The 22946-nt window shown below is 38.9% G+C and overlaps 1 protein-coding gene across 2 annotated transcripts in view; it reads left to right on the plus strand.

Moving 5' to 3' along the window:
- Nucleotides 1–16538, plus strand: part of plod2 (procollagen-lysine, 2-oxoglutarate 5-dioxygenase 2) — a 36090-nt gene extending 19552 nt beyond the window's left edge. The window contains exons 5-20 of one of the 2 annotated variants that reach the window (XM_040043995.1): nucleotides 2248–2360; nucleotides 2696–2759; nucleotides 3039–3136; nucleotides 4106–4207; nucleotides 6323–6448; nucleotides 6563–6684; nucleotides 8193–8297; nucleotides 9086–9211; nucleotides 9735–9876; nucleotides 10602–10664; nucleotides 11791–11904; nucleotides 12199–12264; nucleotides 12487–12591; nucleotides 14600–14746; nucleotides 15590–15715; nucleotides 15885–16538. In XM_040043995.1, coding sequence (XP_039899929.1) covers nucleotides 2248–2360; nucleotides 2696–2759; nucleotides 3039–3136; nucleotides 4106–4207; nucleotides 6323–6448; nucleotides 6563–6684; nucleotides 8193–8297; nucleotides 9086–9211; nucleotides 9735–9876; nucleotides 10602–10664; nucleotides 11791–11904; nucleotides 12199–12264; nucleotides 12487–12591; nucleotides 14600–14746; nucleotides 15590–15715; nucleotides 15885–16040 — 1775 coding nt within the window. In that variant the 3' untranslated portion in view covers nucleotides 16041–16538. The remainder of the gene's footprint in view (nucleotides 1–2247; nucleotides 2361–2695; nucleotides 2760–3038; nucleotides 3137–4105; nucleotides 4208–6322; nucleotides 6449–6562; nucleotides 6685–8192; nucleotides 8298–9085; nucleotides 9212–9734; nucleotides 9877–10601; nucleotides 10665–11790; nucleotides 11905–12198; nucleotides 12265–12486; nucleotides 12592–14599; nucleotides 14747–15589; nucleotides 15716–15884) is intronic. The other variant, XM_040043996.1, reaches the window with a different exon arrangement.
- Nucleotides 16539–22946: the final 6408 nt, after the last annotated feature.

A 22946-nucleotide genomic window follows, 5' to 3' on the forward strand; every position in this document is an offset into this window, starting at 1 on the left:
AGTGAGTTCAAAAGACTAGAATAGCTCTTCCCTAGAGGTACATCTACACAAAAAGCATTGCAACTTTGTTTTTTAATCCCGTGTTTGGCATGCATCTGACAGAAACAATTCACTTCTATTTTAACCAACCCAGCTGTCTGCACGAACTGTATACCAGCTTGCATTTTACTCAAAGAAGAAAACAAAGATGTGAGGTCTTCTTTTCTGTGTTCTTAAATGCACAAGTAGAGGGATTGTATATTAGACTCAGCATAACTACATACTCTGCCTGAAGGCATTCTCTTTCTGCTGCTGCTCTGCACCTCCTGTGTAAACATAATGTTTCTAATTCAACCCTGTCACCCATGTTTTACCCTAAGTGACAAAATCCAGGCGTCTCCAGAGAATAAAATGTATTAGTTAGGGTGAATGGTTCCTTGTGTTGGACTACTGGACGCTGCAAATCTGAAGGCAATATTAGGATCATTACGGCAATGGTTTCCACTGAAACTGGTTCCAATGTTACCCACTGTGTTTATGTTATGTGCCTAGATATTTTATGCTTGACTGTAAACACACCTAGTTTCTATGTGAGCAAAGGGATTTTGAAATTCCACCATCAGCTGTCAAAGTTTGAAGACCTGTAAGCCTGGCTGGAATTCGGGAATTTAAGCCGCACTGGCCCTTCAGAGTTCTACAGTTATGAGAGGTGGAGAAGCTGCGAGACCTGCAGCCCAGTGTTAGTTTTAAAAATACAATACCACTTAATGTTTTTTTTTATTATTATTATTATCTTTTGCTGCGAAATTCAACTATATTTTCCTTGTAATCTTGCTCCGTCAGGTATTTCCTGTCTGCGGTACACTGGAGGTGGGTGAATCCCATGGCATACTGCGGTTTCTTTTCTTTAGTAATGATCCTCTCTGCTACATGAGGGGATGTGAATACACACCTGAAGATGTGAAATGAGAGAGGGGGAAGACAGTTCAGAATATGTGCACTCATGCAGACATTTTTAAGAAAGAAACAGTAACAGTATGTTCTCATATATAAGCCGTATGGCCTGGTCATTTGCATCCTGCCAGTTCTTCAGGACATTGAATTACTGCCTTCCTTGTGGTCATCAGTGTGGTCTGACCTCCCATATTGGAGCCCAGCTGTCTCAGACTGATCAGAGGCTGTTTTTAGCATTCATTGTCATTGACATGACATGTGGATTTGTCTTGGGCCCCTGAATGTGCCACAGTTTGTATAAAATTGTAGGCTTTGTTTGTGTTCCTAACGCTACCGCCCAAGTGACCATTGGGGAAAGTTTTATAGCATCTGGATGCATACTTTGTCACAGAGAGTCTAGTGTCTTTGAGATGCAGTCAAGATAGGGTTATGTTTGTGTGTGACTGCATGTGTTTATTTAAGTAGAGTGAGGGGTCACGCACACTAACAAAACTACTAATGGTTAAAGCTAATTACCTGAAATCCCTGGGATTTAGCCATTAAACCCTGTCTGTCCAAGCATATATATCATAAAAAATGTGAACTGTTGTTTCATATTATGTGTTTTCATTCCTGAGAATGTTTTATGCTGCCTCATCTAGTAGAGCAGTACAAGACACTGAACGTTTCCAACAGGCATGCAATTCGCAGCATTTGAGGTGGACTAGCTATCAGGAATAAAAGCTTAAAAACATAAAATATGATTTCTTTTGAACATTTTTCTCTCATTCCTGCCGCTTAGATTGTGTCATGTCTGTCTATCGACTTGTTTACAGTGTCTGAGGCTTTTTTCAAATGATAGGATGCAAAATGGAGCAAACCAGCAACACAGCCAAACCCTGCAATCTGTTATTGTGGTCACTGTCCTTGAGCAACACAGTGAGGAAAAGAAGAGACGTGGGGGGGAAACTGGAGTAGAGATTGCCATGAGAATGTACATTTATAGTATGTAAGATACCACCAAATATAGTTTCAGAAACTCAGCTAGCAGTAAGTTGTGTTGTTCTAAACATAAAGATCCTTCTTACTACCCATTATTACTCTGAGGGAAGAGAAAGTCCCTAGCTATTTCTTGTGTGTGCTTCGGATTATTGCCAAAAGTCACACTCTGTGCTAAGATGTCCAGGCTTCCCAAGTATTTCGACCTACACCATGGAGCCAGCAGTTGTACTGTAATTGTCACCAACAGCCTACCAGCCATGTATACGCCTGTAAACATTTCTCACTCTATCTTTTACTGCTGGATTTGTGTTTCATACTGTTTATTACTTTCAGGTATAATTGGCTACGCCCCGTACATAAACAGAATAGTTTCACAGTGGAACCTTCACGATAATGATGATGACCAGCTCTTCTACACTAAAATATACCTGGACCCATTACAGCGGGTAAGTCCTGCCAAGAGAGCAAAGATTCTCTAAATCTGTGGCTTGGTTCATGTCTCCATTGTGGTTTTTTTGTGGTTTTTTAACCACGGGCACAGTGACTTGATCGTGACTGCATCAACATCTGCCATGTCTCAATTAGTAATGTAATGGGAGCTCCACAGCTTGGCAACAGGTTCAAATTGGATGTGGTTATTGCAATAAGAGAAGACAGACCCAGAAGAGTAAACTGTGCACCACTGAATCCCAATGGCAGCATCTTAATTTAAAACACATGTCTGTGTTTTAAATTATGGATAGCTATGGATGGCTAAATGTAGGTCTTTGTGTTCTTACAGGAATCTCTCAATATGACTTTGGACCACAAGTGCCAGATTTTTCAAAACCTGAACGGGGCTGTTGGTGAGAATTTAAAGATATTTTATTTTCTAATTGAATAATCTGTGAATCTGTATAATTTCAACTCTGTCTTGGATGTCTAAGTGGCAAAAAAACAACAACCAAAAAAAACACTTAAACCAACATTTGATGTTGGTGCTGCCGCCAATCTGTGGATTACTTTCAGTGAACATGTAGGATTTGCAGTTTATAAGTTCTAAATCCTCGCAGCTCTTGCCCATGTAGTATGTCAGTTTTCAAAATCTGGCCTAAAATGTCTTGTGTTCCCCTTTTTGTTGGCAGATGAAGTGCTTCTCAAGTTTGGAACGGACAGAGTGAGAGTTAGAAACACGGCGTACGACTCTCTGCCAGTAGTTGTCCATGGCAACGGAAACACCAAAGTGAGCAAGAAATTGCAGTCAAGGACACACCTAATGTAGCCTACTTAACGGACAGAACAGATACTTTTAAGATAATTATCCTGACCTATGACACTAACCTTGAATGTAATTATCAAACTCTTTCCTGCCATTTGCAAATGAGTTTCTGTTGGCCTTTTAGACTTTTAGATTTTATCCAGCAACCATTCATCACTGCTGCTGATGTTCTGTTCGTTGTATAAATTTGACTTTACTTACTGGTAACGTGATACTTGCTAGTTACCTAGGCATAAAAGGCAGTGAATATAGCTACAATACTCTCATTTTGTTTTTGCCATCACTCAATTTTACATCATGGTGAGGAGCTGAGGAAACTAAAAAGCAGGATGCCCGCTATAATTCTGTTGATTTTTCTTCTGGTCTTTTCCTTCTCCTGTCTCATTTTCTGGCCAACTGTTTATGTTTGGTCTTCCCTGTTAAAGAACCAAACCCACCAAACTACTGAGTCATTCTTCCCAGAGGGCGCAACAGCTGAAAGAAAAGCTTTTAATGAGAGATCACAGTATGAGCTGACTAGCGAGTTGTCAGACCATTAGTTCATTTTATTTCCCAGTTATCTCGCCAAGTTGAGTTTTGTGACAGCTACACGATCATGGCGTTAACGTCTGCAATAACAGACTGGCAAACGGTAGCAACCAGGAAATTACACGTTCTCACACTAAATACAGAGCAGCAATGGTTGTGCTAACAATATGTTGAAAGTTATGAAGAATGATAACATTGTTGCCAAGCCTTGGCTTCTGTAGACGACACATCACTCTGTGGCCTTTAGTCTGACCTGCAAGTGAATGTGTCCAGTCATGACACAGTCGTACAATAAATCTTTATGTCCACAGTTGTATTCCAGGTTAGGATTTTCAAACATATCATAAGAATGTGACCTCAGCTGTCTCAAGTCTTTTATTTACTTTGAATGCTTTTTTCTTGCAGATGTACTTGAACTATCTGGCCAACTATGTTCCCAATGCATGGAACTATGAACACGGCTGTAGCCACTGCGATGATGACGTCGTAGACTTTTCTCAGTTAAAAGTAGGTGCACCAGACTGCTTTTTTCCATCTACTTGCCATCCTTTTTTAGTCTGCTTTGAAATAGCTGCTGTGGAAAGTTCTTCTTCAGCCTCTCTTCTGGACTCCGGAAAGGATGACACATACAGCCCATTTCCCAACATCAACCACCCATGTATCACTGACTGTTTAGACAGTTGATAGGTTTGTAGCTTGAATCTATCCGCTGGAACGTTGAAGACAATATAATTACACTGCAAAGCAAGACACAAGTAGGCAAGCTTCTTCATGTTTCTCGTGCACGGGAGAGAACCGGACAGGCACCGTTCCTTCGCTTGACCCCAGTTGCTCTCGTCCGTTCTCCCGTACCACTGTTCGCATAAATGACAATCAACAATACAAATCTAACACAGTAGTTGAAGATCCCAGATTTTTTTCCGTATTTCAACAGATAAGCAGTTCTGTTGGTACTCCACTGTCTTTCCAGCGATAATAGGTTATGTGCCCATTCTGCATTTCTGGACCATTTTAAAAGAGCATAAGTGCAAGGGGAACTACTTGGGCAAGAGGAAGCACTGCACATCTGCGGTGCAGGATATGGCTTTTGAGGTTTTCTGAAAGGCTCATTTAAAGGGGTGTCACTGTCGACCAGGCTGTCTTTTAGCATGCGCCGCACTGTGGGTTTTATCCACAATAGTAACTTACAGTGGTTGTACTGAAAATTTGTCACAGAGTTCAACCCAGGCTGGCAACGTATAGCCGGCAGGAATGGCAGGCAATAGGAAATGTCTATTGCTGTGTGGTTACGTCTGTCAAGAATGGTGCCAAACTTTACTTCAGGGTCCTCTAGGCGAACACTGTAACCAACACAAGATCTCAGTTCACCTTTATTTATTTTTACCTTAAAAATAGTTTGAGGAAAATCTGTCTATTGTAGAGCAAAATGTGTTTTTACTGTTCACTAAAATTGATGTTTTCACATTACACAAATAAAATTGCTGTAATCCTACATGCTGCATGGATACACTTCAATAGTTTAACTGGAGCCGATTCAGTACAAACCAAGCTACATGAAAGGCATCACTGTGAAAGTTGCTATTGGTGACCTTCCACAGTGAATGAAGAAAACACTACTCCTTCTCAATAATAGGCACATTAGAAAGGACATTTCATTCCACTGTGCCCCTTTGTTTATGTGGGACAGAAACTGGTGGGAGCTCAGGTCATGTGGAAAGTTTGGTCATACTGTCCAGGCCTTTCTTGTGGGGTAAACCCAGTTTGGAGGAGGTACTTGTTGGTTTTTAGTGTACTTGTGTTTTGAGATTGAACTTAAGCCCTGCAATGACACTGAGAGTTACACCACGAAAGACCAAACAATCCCACCCAGGCCACTTCATTGCTTTTCTTTAACTGTTTCTACTGTTGGGTGTTGCTTTTCTCTGCTATAAGAAATGCTAAGGGTAACTTTTTGCTTTCGTTTCAATGTTTCTGTCTACTCCTGCTTTTCTGTGACAATTTAAGCTCACATTGCCTTGATGGATGAGCTCCCATTCTTGTGCCTAAAACACAGTCATTGCGGAACTTGCAAATTAGATGGTTCTTCTCGGATCTCTTTTCATCCTTGGCCCAGACCTTTGCCATGAACTGGTCAAGAGGATCAAGAGTCCAGACTGAGCTGTGTGGGCTGGAGCTGAGTGTCATGGGAAAGTCTTTGCTCTTCTCTTCTCTATTGCTTCATTTTTCCATTTTATCTTTATTTCCTCAACTTTCTGCGGAATCATTTTGTGCACGTGTTTGTACCATGGTTTTGGTTACCCACTTCATTAGATTACAACATATCAGCTGGTCAGGATGGAAGATGTTCAGGAAATTAAAGCGAAGGGTTTTGCAATGTGTTAACAACATATTTAAAATGTTAAAGCCAGCACCAAATTCTGCAAAGACAATAGTCAAGGCACAATTCTAAAGTCAAATCAAGAAAATAGAGTTAATGCAGTGACAGATGTATTGGCTTCATGGTTTGCTTATGTGAGAACTGAAATGTCAAAATCATCCATGATTTATTTTAAACAAGTCTTCCACTGCCAGGGACACTTTTATGAAATCTAAACAATATGTCTTTCTTTCGAATCTAAACAGGAGTATCCAAATGTGCTGGTTGGAGTATTCATTGAGCAGCCAACTCCATTTCTTCCTGAATTCTTTCAGCGATTGCTGACCCTGGATTACCCAAAGGATAAACTCAAACTCTTTGTCCACAACAATGTGAGTACATGCAGCTGCGTGTGCAGTTTTTTTTTTCCTTCCTAGGTCTCTACATGGCTCCTTACACAGTATGTGGTGTCTCTGTTAATCCATTAATATTGGCTCCCTGCTCAGGAGGTTTACCACGAGAAGCACATCCAGAGGTTCTGGGAAGAGAACAAGAATGTGTTCAACAGTTTCAAAGTTGTGGGACCAGAAGAAAATTTGAGCCAAGGAGAGGCCAGGAATATGGCAATGTATGTATAACTATTATAAATGTATCATTTCTCAGAATCTGAAGTTTCTTGGAATTTTTGAATGATTATAAAGGATATGGTGTTTTCTGACTTTGATTAACCATGCAATACTTTCAAAACCTCTAAACGAGTTTTCATGGTTTCTGTTTGGGAAAACAGTCATCTTTGTTGCTAGAAGCATGAATAATTCAGTGCATTCAAGGTCTGTATTAAGAATAACCAGAGAGACAAATACACCTTTGGTGCTGCTTTGTAGTCTTTCTGTATTGATTACTCATAAAACGTGGTCTTAGGTTCAGCTAAATCACAGATTTACAGATAAACATAATATGACTAAACTAATAACAGGCAAACAGTTGTAGTTTTTGCTTCTGAATATCATTCACAGTCAAACCTGGGAAAAGGAAACTGGAAATGTGGGCTGTAGAGCTTCCCCTCTCTATCAACATAATTGCTTTTAGATAAAAGATGGTAGTAGGGGTCCACTCCTATTACAGAAAATAAAGTCGAGTTATTTAAGTCTTAGTAAGCTCTTTCTTAATGGGTTCATGCTATAAAGTCTAAAGTTTTTTTTAACTATAACATAATGTTTATTTTGTAAATTATCGTTCTAAAGGATGACAAGGCAGGGTATGTTTTATTGTAACTGTCAACCCTCTTCAGCATCCCAGTCAGGCTAAGGCCAGCAACTTGGTAATTCAAAAATATGAATTTTCTTAATTTTCAGCCATTCTAATGTTTTTGATTTTTTAAATTTTATTTTTAATTATTTCCTTCCTCTATCTGTGAAGCCTTAGACCCTATTTTTGAAAAGCAGCCCCAAACATAATGCTCCCTCTGCCATACTTTAAATTTGGGCGTGCTTGATTTTTAGCATGCAATTCCATTTTCCTTCTGACATTATGGATTTCTACAACTAAGTCTGAACTCTTCACATCTATCTACAATTCATCATAAAGGAATTGTTGTAGAAGGAAAACAATTATTTAAGGAGGACCAATCCAAAATGTCTTCTCATAGTTTAGCAGGTGTCATAAGCATCTACGAAGATCTGATGGAGACTGAGACTGTCCTCAAGAAGGTTGTAAATGTTGCTAAATTAAATTCATTGACTTATTTTTTTTCCAGGCTGCATTGTGACTGATTTAAAATCCTCGGCAATGTGTAAGGATTCACAAACACACACACTCAGGTGTAAACTGCAGCTTTATTTGGACCAAAACGTTTAGGCACAGCATGCCGGGAAGCATTGGTCAGCACAGCCCTGTAATGAAGAAGTCTTAGGTTTATTAGGAGTCTCTAATTTTCTGAAATCTCCTTATCCACTGGAGGTTTAAAGATAGCAAGAGTCAGACTCCACCATTGAAAATTACACCTTATACTTTGACGCTGATAAATCTAAAGCCGTGACAGTGATTAATTCCAAGCCTTTTATTGACCGTAATCAGCTCTGGGTTGGAAAACAAAAAATCATTTTCTCCGCCATGTCTGTGTTTTAATTTCATTAGGGATCTTTGCCGTCAGGATGCCACATGCAACTACTACTTCAGCATAGATTCTGATGTCATGCTGACCAACAGACAGACACTGAAGCTCCTCATTGAGCAAAACAGGTAATCACACAGTAACTGGAATAGAAGCCACAACTGAGCCTGTTTGGACCTTCTTGGTAGCTGTTGTGATCATTGAACCATTTAGTTTATCCCGCAAGTGGCAAAACCACAGGAACATTACAGCTGAGTGAATTAAAGTTTTAAAATAGGCTGCGTTGGCTTCCTGTTTTTCTCTGGCCACATGGATACAGCAAAAGAGTCTATTGAACTAACTCAGAAATGCCACTTTGCATTATACAAAAAACAAACATTCAACCTCTTTTTGCCCTTCTGCAGCTCACGATCTTAAAGAAACCTTCCCATAAACTAGATGTCACTGTGGCCGTGGCATGGTATTGTGACTGGCGTTTACGGATATTTAAAGACAGCATGGGAATTCTCAGCTGGCACAGAGGTTGTGGGAGCAAAAGTCCAATTTATCTCAACCAAGAAAGTTTACCATTAGCATACTGCAGTATATATACGAACCCACACTGTGATTTATGGTGGTGTTATTTTGCAAACTTTTTACCAGTTTATTTAACAGAAAGAAAGTACACTTCTTTGAATTGAGTCCAGCATGACGTACTGGTGTGGTTCGAATCGTGGTTTTCTGTGATCTGTTTCTGACTTTGCAGTGTAATATAAAGTATACTATCCAGCTAGAGGTTGAGACTTTAGATAGAGGCCTTACCCCAGTGGCAAGTGGTCTGGTGCAATAGGTGGCTGCCTGCTTGGGAGATTTCACTGAGTTTTAACTGCCCTGACAGAATTACCATCTCTTCACTCCGTCTCTCACTTTCCAACAGAAAAATAATTGGCCCCCTTGTCACTCGTCACGGCAAGCTGTGGTCCAACTTCTGGGGAGCCTTGAGTCTGGATGGGTATTACGCCCGATCTGAAGATTATGTTGACGTTGTGCAGAGGAAACGCGTGTAAGTCACAAGAGCAATAAGGGTAAACAAAGTTATGGCTTTGCATTTCATGGTTCACAAAGCAAATGTGGGTACTGGATCTCTGAGCATGTCCGTAACTATGAATAAATCTTGCACCGTTGTGCTGGAACTATTTTCCTTCATGTTTAGCCACAAAAAATAAGACCTGCTAACTTAGAAGGCCTATGTGAAGAGTCAGAAAAGTGATTTGATGAGAAAAACACTAAGTTAAACTTTTATTTCTGACTGACTTTGCTTAAAAGTAAGTTAGTAAGTTAGATTTGCTCTAAGATTGCACGGAAACACTTATTCACCCACAACAGTTGGAACTCAGATTGACAGCATGCAGAAAATAAATGGTTGTTATGTAAGTTTCAAAAGATTCTAAATGAATATGCTGAGCTTTTTTTCTTTTCTACCACACAGTTCACTACTGCACACTGTAAGAATGCATTCTTACATACATACATACTGGATTAATACAAAATAAGCACTTCCCGTCTTTATGTCTTGTTGTTTCTAGGGGTGTGTGGAACATTCCTTACATGGCACATGTATACCTTGTTAAGGGCAGTGCCTTAAGGAATGAACTGAAAGAAAGGAACTACTTTGTTCTGGAAAAACTGGACCCAGATATGGCTTTATGTAGAAATGCCAGAGAAATGGTAAGAAGGAACAACCGCCATCTTTAAGGATTCCTCTATTAGCACTGCTGTTCGTAATATATTAAGATTAATTTAGCAATAAGAATGTATAAGGTCATACTAACTTTAGGTATATTTATAATAGTTAGTTTGGTTAAGCAATGAATTTGCTACTAACAAAAGTCAACAGCTCAACGGAAACCAAAGACTGGCAAGTATCAGTGTTTGTATGTATGAGTATGTATGAGTGTCTTCGTCAGCAAGGCGTGACCGTCCTGTGTTTACAGTGTCTCTTTGGTTGTGCGAGGTTCTCTGCTACACTTGTATCCCATCATCCTTTACTTTCTTTTAACCTTACGTCTTGAGCACAGTCAGTACAACCGATGCCTGGCTGGCTACCAGACAGAAAGGGTCTTGTCTCTTGTGGGGGTTTTTTTCCTTTTCACTTGTGAACTTGTTACCTAGTCTTGCTTTGCGTCACTTGGACTTGGCAGCTGCGGTGTCTGATTCAAACACAGTGTATGTTGTCTGGTTTGCTTGGCCTGCTCCCCCAGCATGCATTGCTCCCATGTTAACCTACAAAAACATCAGCTTCAGAGGGAATCTTGCTTCTTTTTCATGCAGGCGTGTTTCCTCTCCTCCTGAATTCCTATGTATGTGACATATGTACTTCCTCTGTCACCCTGTTTTATATTTTGAATTCACTAATGTCACCTTATTTACATGATGCTTCTCCTTTATTTTAGACCAGTCACAGAGAAAAAGACTCCCCTTCTCCGGAATCATTCCATATGCTCAGGCCCCCAAAGGTTTCCATTTGTTTTGACTACTCTGCTTTCTGAAACATCCATTTCCAATGGGTTAGCACTCAGAAACCAATCTAAGCCATGTAGCATGCATAGTTTTAGGTACAGAAATAAATTTTCCCTTATACTGAATTTAGTATTGGAGGTTTTGTTTTTTGAAAATGCGCAGTTACAAATTCTTAATAAATTCGTACTGAGTCGCCTACTTGACTGGCAACTTTTTGAAAATTGATGTTGACTTTTTGCTTGTGATAACTTTAGGTCTAAAAGTAAAATGATCTCAGTCAGACAGAACAAGACTCATAATCTTTTATGTTTTTATGATTGCTTCTAAGAGGAGATCACGGAGGAGACAAAAAAGTTCACACAGTGAGCAGTTCCCCTGTCCTGATGCTTTACCCTAAACAACCAAACCCTACATCACACACACGTTACCAGCTGCTCTTTCTAAACACACTGACTAATCTCAGACTAGGCTCAAACTATTTTTTCCCGCAGTCATGCTAAACATCTGGTGCAAATCACAGTTTTTCACAGAATGCATTTGTACATTAGCAATTTGGAATCTTGTGCAAAGAGATTGCAAAACTATCCTTAATTTTTCATTCATCTTCATCAAGCACAAAGCCTAGTCTGATAGTAAGTCCAAACCACTCCTACACATCTCCCTCCCCATGCTTCACTTTAGAGGGAATATAATTCCTGGATTTGCTTTGTCCCGACCTCCCCAGCACCCCTCTGTTCCTGTTCTCCCACTCCTCTCCTGCCCCATGTTATCCAGTTCCCAACCCTCTAGGACCCTCCCCCAACACCCATAAATAATCTAAGATTATTTATATGACATCTGTGTCTGTTTGAACATAGAGTTCAGTAATGATTTCAGTGTGTTTAAGCACACTTAAATCCGACTATATTCTCAGTTTTGTGCAAATGAAGCTTTTAGTAGTTTGCCACAAGTATCAGCTTGTCAGTTTCATTGCCAGTGATAACTACTCATGAGTATTCATGTGTTCTAATACTGCATGCATGATGATTATGTAGACAAGTAAATCTTGCTTGTGGAACATCAGAAATCTTTTGCTTCTCGAACTTTTATGAAACTTACTCAACTTTCTCCTGCTTGCTGCAGGGAGTCTTCATGTACATAACCAACCGTCACGAATTTGGGAGGCTCATTTCCACAGCCAATTATAACATTTCTCATTACAACAATGACTTGTGGCAGATATTTGAAAACCCTGTGGTAAGTCATTATGATCTCTCATTATCCTTCAACCACAAAAAAGCTTTTTTTTCTGAATAGCTGAGATAAACAACAGCCACCTGTAAAGGTTATTAACAATAATGGAACGATTACAAATGTGAGACAATTTTGGAATAATGACTTTGGTGTGATAAGGCTCCTGGCTGATGATTTACTACTGTATTTGACAAGCTGGGATCTGCCCTGTGGGAGATGAGATTAGCTCTGTGAGGTATGCAGGTCAGAAAACATTTCAAAAAATGGGCACTAATTTGAAGTACTTTCTGCTTGCAGGACTGGAAAGAGAAATATATCCACTCAAACTACACTCGAATTTTCACTGACAACTACTTGGAGCAGGTTTGTATATATACATGTGTATCTGTATGTCTTCAACATACTGATACAGACCGAGGGGGGAAATGGGATGACATAATGTCGCAGCAAAGAAAATCCCAACATCTGGTTTTACCATATCTGAGTATTACATTACAGTTACTAGAGCTCAACATGAAGGTGTTATTCAAGTCTATTCTCAGTGGCCTCTTTTTGTGTGTCAATGTGTGTGTGCTTGTTTTATAGCCATGTCCAGATGTGTTCTGGTTCGCAGTCTTTTCAGAGAAGGCTTGTGATGAACTAGTTGAGGAGATGGAGCATTACGGTTCATGGTCTGGAGGCAAACACCAGGTGTGTATTGTTAGCTCAGTTTCACTGAACATAAAGTGCTAAATGTGATCGTCACACTACAGGCACAGTGCTCTTCTTATTCTTTCTGTGTTTTATGTTTACACATTTTAATAAGGTGACAAGCATAATAAAATATCAGTGGTACTGGATTCAGTTTAGAAGTATGAGCCAAAAAGCAAAGGTTATTTATTAGAGAGGCCAGGCACTGAGATGCAACCACTGACCTCTTCACCACAGGGACAAAAAATACATTAAATGTATCCAAAAGTATAGAACGTAAAAATTCAGCACTATGATAAGAAAGAAGATGGCAAAGATTAAGGCTACGTTCACACTGCAGGCGAAAGCGCATCAAATCTGACTTTTTTTGAGCCTATGCGACCCATATCTGATCATGGTATGACAGTGTGAACGGCACAAATCCGATATTTTCAAATCCAACCTGGGTCACTTTCGAATGTGGTACTGAATCCGATACATATCTGATGTTTTAGAAAGCGACTGCTGTTTGAACGGTCATGTCGCATTAAATCCGTCTTTTACGTCACTGACACAAGACAGACGCCAATTATCAGCGCTGGAGAAGACATCGTGAACGCTTCCTGGCCATCCAGTGTAGATGTTAGTGAAACTGTTAGGAAGACAACGTTGGAGAAATGTGAACATTTTATTTGTACTGTGTAATCTGTAGATTCTGACAGAAATCTGCAACTATCCTTTGAAGCACCGCTCCTCTTTAAAACAGCAATAAGGATAATTATTAGGCCAAATGTAAATAACAAAATAACTTTATAACTTAAAGCAAAATTGGGAAACGTAAAGTCTGAAGTCTTTATATTAAGGGCCATCAGTCAAATAATATTGTGTGGTCTGCATCTAAACAGAGCGCGTTGTGTGTGATGTCTTCTTTTGCGCATGCGGGCCGCTTTGAGCGTTCACTCTAGAGCATGTTTGCTGTCACATTTTATTTGTAGTGTGAACAGGCAGACAAAAAAATCTGATTTGATCAAAAAAATCGGAATTGAGCATCAAGACCTGCAGTGTGAACGTAGCCTAAGTTAATTTAGTTAGCATAACAGATGTGCTGGGAAAACTGAAATGTACTTATAGTTTGATATGTCTGCTTTATCTTGCTTAACATCTTAAAGTTTTTTAGGGCTAAATACAACCAGTGTACTTTAAATTCATCAACTGATGGTTTCATTTATGTTATATAATGACAAATACCCATTGTGTGTTGCCAGAAACAAGAAGACACTCTTCCTATCATTAATAATGATTAAAAAGCCTGCTAGTGAAGCTGGTTATGGCTGGTTATGTGCAGCACCAGCTTTAGCTCACAACAATAGTGTGAAGGCATGCTACCATTTGCTAACACCACTAGCATGACTAAAAGGTTTATTGATTTTTTTTTAAATTATACAGTAGAAATTTAGATTTTTGAAATTACCCCAAAAGTTTACATAAATTAACTGAGTTAACTATTGCTGATACTTCTAAGCACTCTTTCACTGTTTGTGGGTTAAATGGCATCCAGATGTAACAAGTATCAGACTATTCTTGGTTAGCTTGCTAGCTTTTAAATGTCAAAGTTATGTTTTGGTATGACACAAAAAGTTACACACATGCAACTATGATTAATGCATATAGTGAAAAATGATTTTAGTGCTGTCATCACAAGGTTGGCTATTTGAATACAACCAAAAAACCCCAGCTGTGTTTTAGTTTAATGGTGTCTAATTCCCAGTGGCTCAAAGTTGGCCAGGGAGATTACATTTTGTACAAATACTTTGACTCTGTTTGAGAGACGACTGAGCTGGATGGGTCATTAAGTCTCATACAGGCAGACAACAGAACAGCCTGTGGTTTAAAAAAAAATAATAACACATGCACATCATCACAATCACCATCACTTTGAAAACTGTGGACACACACTTTGAGGATAGTAGGTCATTTGTTCCATCGTTAGTCACACTGCATCGGGCTCTGTTTCTCTCCTTTTTCTCAGGACAAGCGGATTGCTGGAGGCTATGAGACTGTGCCGACAGATGACATTCACATGAAGCAAATTGGGTTTGAGAAAGAGTGGCTGCATTTCATCCGAGAGTTCATATCACCTGTCACGTTAAAAGTTTTCTCTGGCTATTACACAAAGGTTTGTGTGAATCTGACCTTTTTCTAGTAATAGCTGAGTTATAACAGCAGAAAAGTTTAATCATATAATGAGCTGCTGACCTGCTATTCATGTTTATGTTTGTGATTCTGATGTGAATCTTAACAACTGATGACAAATTTTCCATTAGATGACAAATTGGTAGAATTTCCCATCACCACTCGTTAATATTGTGGTAATAATGGTAATAATGGGGTAGTAAGCTGGAAAGAAAAAGGTGCCAATATGGAAAATTTAAGTTAATACCCCTTAGTAATATCTAAGTAACAACCAACTAATCTCTTGTGTCAACAGTGTTTATAATAATTTAATGTGACACTGAAATTTAAGTCATTTGGTAATAAGTACCCAGAAACTAGGGAAAACTATGATACCGTTTTAGGGCCGCTGAAGATCAGAAAGACAATAAGGTGCATTTATTTATGAGGGGAAAAAAGGCAAATCTTCAAGATTAAAGTGGCAAATTTCTGAGACGATTCCCTGTCCCTCATTTTTTTCACCAATCTTCAGTGGCCCTAAAAACTGTAGTAGGAAACATACATATGCCTTTGTATGTATGTCTAGTAGGAATACTATAATATTATACTGGAAACACTATCAGAACTTGCTAGCAATAAAATTGACATCCATGCATTTTAAAAAAAATTTTTGTATACAGATTTTAAAGTGATAGTAACCTTATAATAATAAAGTAATACTGGTGGACAGGTTCACATATTAGAATAGTATTACCATATTGTAATGGAAACACATTGTAAGCATAATTCTTTATTTGAAGGTAACATTAGTACTGTCAGCCAATGCATTTCTATCCTTTTGTCACAGGGTTATGCTTTGATGAACTTTGTTGTAAAATACACTCCTGAGAGACAAGCCTACCTGAGGCCCCACCATGACTCCTCTACCTTCACCATTAACATTGCTCTCAATAACAAAGGCATAGACTTTCAGGTAAGGACTTGTATTATGGGGCATAAGTCACACTAATATTATAGCTGTTACATATATTTTTTTTAAATGTAGATTTTATTTTAAGCTTTCCAATTAGATAATCTGTCTGATGAGTATTGTTAACCCAGTGACTTATTTCACAATTATAAATCCAATTTACTTTTTTTAGGGAGGGGGTTGCCGTTTCCATCGGTATAACTGTAGCATAGAATCACCGAGGAAAGGCTGGAGCTTCATGCACCCGGGACGACTGACTCACCTGCATGAAGGCCTACCCACAACCGGCGGCACCCGCTATATTGCAGTGTCCTTTATTGATCCTTGAACTACCTGACGGCCTTATGATGTCAAGTCTTTCAACCACGCTTCGCTTTTTTTCATCCAATTTTTTTTTTGTTTGGTTGTATGATTTGAAGTTTTGTGCACAAGCTGTTCTTCTGATGCGATTCTTTTTTTAAAGCAGTTGCTTTAAAATCTTGAAAAAGTTGCATTCAAATAACCTCTGTCAGACAGAGAATAGAGAGGCCAGGGAAGTAACAAAGGCAATTAACAGTTTTGATACACAAATTGAAACAAAAACCAAGCTAGCAGGGTAAGGATTTCTGTCACATTACTGCTTCATTTTTTGATTCAAAACAAAAATCTTTCAGGAAATCGTCTATGCTGTAGATTGTCATGATTTTCATTGCTCTGTCATGGTAACCATCATTCATCCACCCTGGTTGATTTGCTAGCAATTAGCTCTACTGTGTGAGGTTGTGCAGATGACCATTGTGTATAAAATTGTGTTTCAGGTAAAATGTGACTGAACTTGCGTATTGCTTCAAAAGTTACTACTGGTGCTAATAATCATGTTTCTGCAGTGTAAGTTACATTGTTTTCTACCCTGAGTCAGTCAAGGTTTTATTTGTGATTTTTTTAATTACATTTCCATTTGGTTTGTGCCCCATTAAAAGAACTTGTGCACTGTAATTTTGCACAGCAAAAAGAGCAGAATTCATTAAGAATTCAAGCTAAATGAAGATCAATGTGTCATTTTTACTTGAAAGGTTTTCCTTCTTTCTGTACTGAATATTGGCAACACTGATTTGCTTTACTGAAAATATTTCTGCAAAATGTTCTTCCTTTTTTCTGACAGATATCAGTGACTTTATTTTGAAACTCAGCAAACTATTTTTTAACTTATTGTCTAATTCAATTAAAAAAAAACCTGAATACTGAAAAATTAATGTTTTCACATTTACTCTAATTTTGCATTTAATATACTAAAGTATGCTGCGGTATAGTCAACACATTGCCTCATGAGCCTCACGAGACCCTGAAAGGAGACACAAACCCAGCTTCAGGAGGTCATAAGTGTGGGTAAATGTGATGGTTGCATCTGGCATACCATGTGAATCCATCCACTTTGATGACCTCGTGGGAAATAATGGAGCAGCTGAAAGCACATTCTTTCATTTAAAGCACTCGCTGTCCAGAGAGCAAACCAAAAAGTCTCCTTGTAGATTGTAGAAAGTCTGGATGTAGTTACCACTGCATACAAGCTTTCATTGTCTTATCGCTTTATCAGTTCAAGTCTGGACGCATCACATGTTAAACCCATCATGGTTGGTTTGGACTGAAGTACTCCTCTGCACAGGGAGTAGCCCCGAAGTGTTTGGGCGCGGTGTGATGATGTATATCAGTGCAAATGTGGTTCAGTTTACCTTAGGGGCTAAGTGTAAACATGTACATGCAACTTCATGGAAGTGGTACAGATGGTGCTTAGAAGACTGATGACAGAACAGAGAGGGGAGGTGTTAAAAGCACAGCTTACAGAGGAAAAAAAACATCCAGTGAAAACTATGATTTTTACCCCTTACATGACTATATGTTTACCATCTAGAAACTTAATAAAATATCCACCTTATATTGAGCCCTAGATTTTATCCAAGTTCTCACCTTCTTATCAAATCCCATTTCTTTTTATTGCCGACAGCCTCTGGAGCTTTACTTCCCCCTTGAGGGCCGTGTATTTACCTGACCAGATGTGCATTTTTGCTCCCTGTAAAGCCGAATGAGGGCTGAATTTCTGAGTAGCTGCTATGAAGCAGTAAAGACGCGGGGAGCGGAGGAGGAGGAGATTTAGGTCAGACTAGGAAAGGCTCTCAGCTGCTGAAAGAGCCCTTTGTAGTCATCATTTCCCTTGAACTCTGCAGTGTCCAGACCCTGTGAAAGGTGACATTAATTACAACCAGGCATGCAGGAAAAACCTAGGAGATTCTCACAGCAATGCCTTTATCAAAAGGAAGAAATGGTGACACATATCTGAACCTTGATTTATTCGAAAGTCGCAAGTAGGATACAGTATACTCGGTGTTTTGGAGGCAAAGGTGGGTCGTTCAAGGTCATTTCCTTCTTTTATTAATAAAATCAACTCTAGAGTCTGTGTTTTTACAGTTGTACATGGTTGTACGCACCTTGTTTAACCCGATGAATACCCATACTTAGGGTAAATGGTTTTTGAGATGGGAATTTAGTTTTTATACCAAAGTCAATTCAAGCGCACCACTAACTGCAGGGTGCCCAGTGGCAAATAGTGATTTAGACATTACCCCAGCAAGCACTCTGGTCTTGACCAAACAACGGATTTAAATTAAGTGTTTACAACATTGTAGGATTTTAAGTGCCTGGGGCCAGCCTATGTGTGGTCATATCTGTAGCTGATGGTTTAGAGGCAATCTTGCACCACGGGGATAATGAGAAGTTTCCAGCATATTTTGTCTGCCTTCAATGCACTATTTACCTGTTAGTGCAGTCACTCATTTACTGCCTGGGGTAATGAATCAAAACATTAAAGCATACGAGCCTTGTGACCTGGCATGTGCCACAAGGCAGAAAATCTATTAAGGGGCAAAATAACTATTCCTAACTATCCAAGTTCAACAAGATACATCCTTTCATACTTCTGTTTATGCTGTTGAGCCACCAAATCTAACTCTCTTGAAAAAAGGCTACAGTAAGTCACAGATATACAGTTTCAGTTCTTCTTAGTTTAATTTCCCCACTTTTTCCCCCACATTTTTCTTCCCAGTTAATTTCCTCGTGCACCTTAGCACTGCTGTTTTTACTAGAGTTAAGTTCCAGCTGTAGATTAATAAACCTTTGGTGCGCTATACTATGAACTTTTGGCACCAAGCCAGCCTATCCAGAGCCCACGTAAAACACTGTACGTAAAAGTGCTTGTGTCAATCAAAGTAAAACAGCATGTTATCCAGTGCAACACACTCACTTATGATTGTGGGTGTTGAATCATTTTTGGACAATGAGAGAGGAGGCGTTTGGAATGAAACCCGGAGTATTTCCATGGAATTTGTTTCCAGCGAAAATATACAAGTTATCATTAGCCATATGCTTTAGGTAATTCATCATCCTCTTGACAGAATCGTTTTGTAAGACATGTTTTGTGTGTATCCGTGAAATCCATGCAAAATCAGTGATCATCCCTGAGGAATATACCACCTCTGCAGGATACAGTGCAACATTTTCATCCAAACACATCATGGCAAAAAGGCCAACTGCATGAGTGTGTGTGTGTGTGTGTGTGTGTGTGTGTGTGTGTGTGTGTGTGTGTGTGTGTGTGTGTGTGTGTGTGTGTGAGAGAGAGAGAGAGAGAGAGAGAGAGAGAGATAAAATGTAGTGCATGGTTATTTCATTGTAAATTTCTCAAATTACATTTATAGAAGAGGGCGGAGGGGTCGTAGGGGAGTTGTATGATTAGTGTGGTTTGGGGCCAGGGAGAAGGTTCAGGCGCAGTGCAATTGTGAGTGAGGCATCAGTGGAAAAGTACTGTGATGGAACACAGATACAGCAGGAAACATTTGATGCCACTGAGTCGGCATTTTGTGCGTTAATGGATGCGTGAAAATACGTTTGTGTCCATTATTTTCACTTGTGCACAGTTCAAAAGATGTTAAATGAATTTAATCTCACGTTTCACATAAATGGGACTTCGGGGACCAGAAGTCTTTTAGGAACTGTGTGAGCAGAACAGATGCAGCTAATAAAGGCATGCTTAAAAGCTTGGAAATGTGACCTTGTCTGTATCATTTGCTAACAAGCAGTCTGGGATCTCCACTATGGAGCAACATCTTCAGCAGTGGAGACACAGAAGTATGCAGGCCTGCTGCTACTTGTTTGGTAAAGGTACCTGTTATAGAAAGAACCAAAAACTCGATCATCATCATCACTTTTACATTTGCATCATTGGAGCGCAAAGAAGTAGAAAATGACTCTTACATTTTGATTAAAACCTGGTTTGTGCCAGCTGAAGAGTGGAAGTATTTACTGCTAATTCTTTTTTAACCATTTAAAAACTCCTGTTTGAGGCAAGAGCAGCAGCTCTAACACATTGTAAAACCTTTATTGGGTTGTATAAAAAGAGCACGAGACTCTGAGTCTGCAAATCCCTGTTAATATGTTTTGTTTGCAGTCTCACATGTGAGGCTAACATCTATAATATATATGAAACAAACAGAAAAACAAAAAGATTCATGCCACATGTTAGGTAAGACAAGATGATCCGTATTGAACATGATCCATAATGTTGGTTGTAACCAAAATAGTACTTATTATTACGGGCCTATCATCATGCCTAACTCCCAGGTAAGTAATGAAATACATTGAGTCCACAATACCAATTATGTTGATTGTATGCTTCTAGGGGAATCAACACCCTCACTTTTTACCAGCCAGACTGTTTACCATCTCAAAGTAAACTGGGTGCAAGTACCATTTAACAAAATTACACAGCAACGCTCTGTAAAAACAATCAGCAGCCCCACACTCTCAGCAGATATTGATTTATGGAAAAGACAAATGTGGAATGGAAGATGGGTGGAGGATGGGGAGTTTTCTAAAGCCACAGAAGCTCTGTTTATAGAAAGCAAACAGCAGTCACACAACATGTCCTTTATGAGCTATTTTGGAGTCCTTTGAATGATCTTTTAGTGTATTTAAACCTGTATTTTGTCATTTGAAGTGCAGACAGAAGACTAGTGTTGTGCAGTGGGGCATTCTGGTGTCAGGGTGTGTGCGCCCAAGTCTACGTGGTGGCTACGTGTCTAGGTCAATGTGGTTGCATAAAAGGAGCAACGAGAGCCTGGCATTTAGAGCCCCCCTGTGGGTACAGACTGTTTATGCCACTTCTAAAGTGGATGTCAGAGATTTTTCATTGTAAAGAGAGACGGTAAGACAAAAAAAGAAGATAAAAAAAAGTTCATTCTTAGATGTAAGAAAACTCAGCCTTTGTTTTATATGTAAATACAAATCCAAGAAATCAATCAGTCCAGCCAAGAATATATATTGACTGCGATTTGGCTGTTATGCTAAATTAAATATATTTTGATTCTTGATGGTATGAAGAAATTAAATTGATCACTTTTTCTTACTTGTATAAATGCACATTTTTTTCTATATTGTCTGCTCACAGGAAGCTGTAAATCTAAGCATATTCAAAGTATTATCTAGGGCAATGTTCACACATTACAAATTAAATATAATCTACTATTTTTTAATGCTGGCAAGCAAAGAGAACAAATCAAATACCCTGATCGTTCTTTTAGACAGGCAGTGAAATTGCCTGAATACCAGCTGACGCCACTTGCTGCCGTGTTTGTTGATGACTGTCGACAAACGTCAAACAGTCAATTTCCCTGCTACTTTCATCAGCTAGTTTGTAATTCTTGGCACAGTACTGGAGATGACCACCCACGCTCAGTATGTCCATAATGATTCACGAGATAGGAGCTGGTGAGAGTGGGCCGTAATGAAACTAAGGCCTAAATATATAAATCTTTGATGGGTCTAATTTTGACTCTGTGATGATAGGAAGCATTTGAAATAGGCTTTGAATCATAAATGGAAATCTAACAAAGATTTCAGCATAAAGTAAGGCAACACTAATAATAGCATTGCTTCAGAATGTAACAAGAATTACACTTATTGCATGTAAATCTATATTATGTTGGACTTTTGCGTCTCAGAGACTTAAAATGGTTGATGCCCCACTAAAAAAGTTTGCTTTTGGACTGGCAGTCTGGCAAGAATATGGATATTGTTATACCTTATGTACAGACAAACAGGCCCCTCTAAAATAAGAGGGCTTGGGACTGCTGGATAATAATAACAGACACTAGCCTTTCATGGTAACGTTTCTGAAAAGTCTTTGAGGTGACTGGTTAACTACCTAAAATCAATAACCATCAGTATAGTTCACTAATAGTGTCATGTCAGTTTTAAAAGTAAGAAAAATCCCTCCCAAAAATCAAGGTTCTTTCTTAAAACCATCAAAGATAAGCAGAGAATAACGGGATTTCAACCACACACTGACAGAGCAACAGCCTATCTGAAGTTGTGATAAAAGGCAGTGAGTGAAATGTCTCATTCATGCAAATGTGCCATAAAGTATCAAATGTATTATTATCCAAAAGCACAAGACAAATGGTAAAACATGACTGTGTACTAGGTGTTATATAATTGTACAATCACAAGGGAGACTTTAATTGTACAATTTATTATTTAATTGTACGATTATGACATCTGACAGCAATTCTAAATTTCCTGTAAGTGTTTAGCTTAGCTTTGGTCATTGTCCCTCTCTGTGTGGGTCGAGTGAAAGAGTGGTGACATGTCCTAATCTTAACTATTACTAAACTTAAGTCTCGTGGCTACAGAGGCTTCTCTGTGGCAGGTTCTAGACTCTGGAATAGCCTTCCTCTTTATATTAGATCTGCACAAACATTCGAACATTTTAAATCGTTACTAAAGACACATTTTTATGGCCTGGCTTTTAACACACTTTGATGTAAACATTTTGGGTTTTAACAGCCTTAGTTGTTGTTGTTGTTTTAGTTGTTTTTATTGACTTATTTGTTTTCCTACATTTTACTGTATTATTGTTTTGTATTAGATTTATTTTCGTGGCATTTTATATTTTTAAGCACTTTGTGCAGCATGGACTGTTTGGATGAATAAGCTCCAGCTTCAGGTGACCCTGAATTGGCATGGATGGATGGGTGGATGGATGGATGTTCAAATTTAAACTTAGATCAGTTTTTATGGTTGCTTCTGCCTCCACATGGCAACATTTTGTTAAATAAAATGCTGACATTGAGGCTCCACAAATAAATGAGTGACATCACAGTGGCAACATTTAAGTTTTATATGCAGACTTTTGCTACAACAGATGCGA

Source organism: Simochromis diagramma, unplaced genomic scaffold (genome assembly GCF_900408965.1).
Source record: "Simochromis diagramma unplaced genomic scaffold, fSimDia1.1 OVJJ01000602.1, whole genome shotgun sequence".
In the NCBI taxonomy this organism is placed as follows: Eukaryota; Metazoa; Chordata; class Actinopteri; order Cichliformes; family Cichlidae; genus Simochromis; species Simochromis diagramma.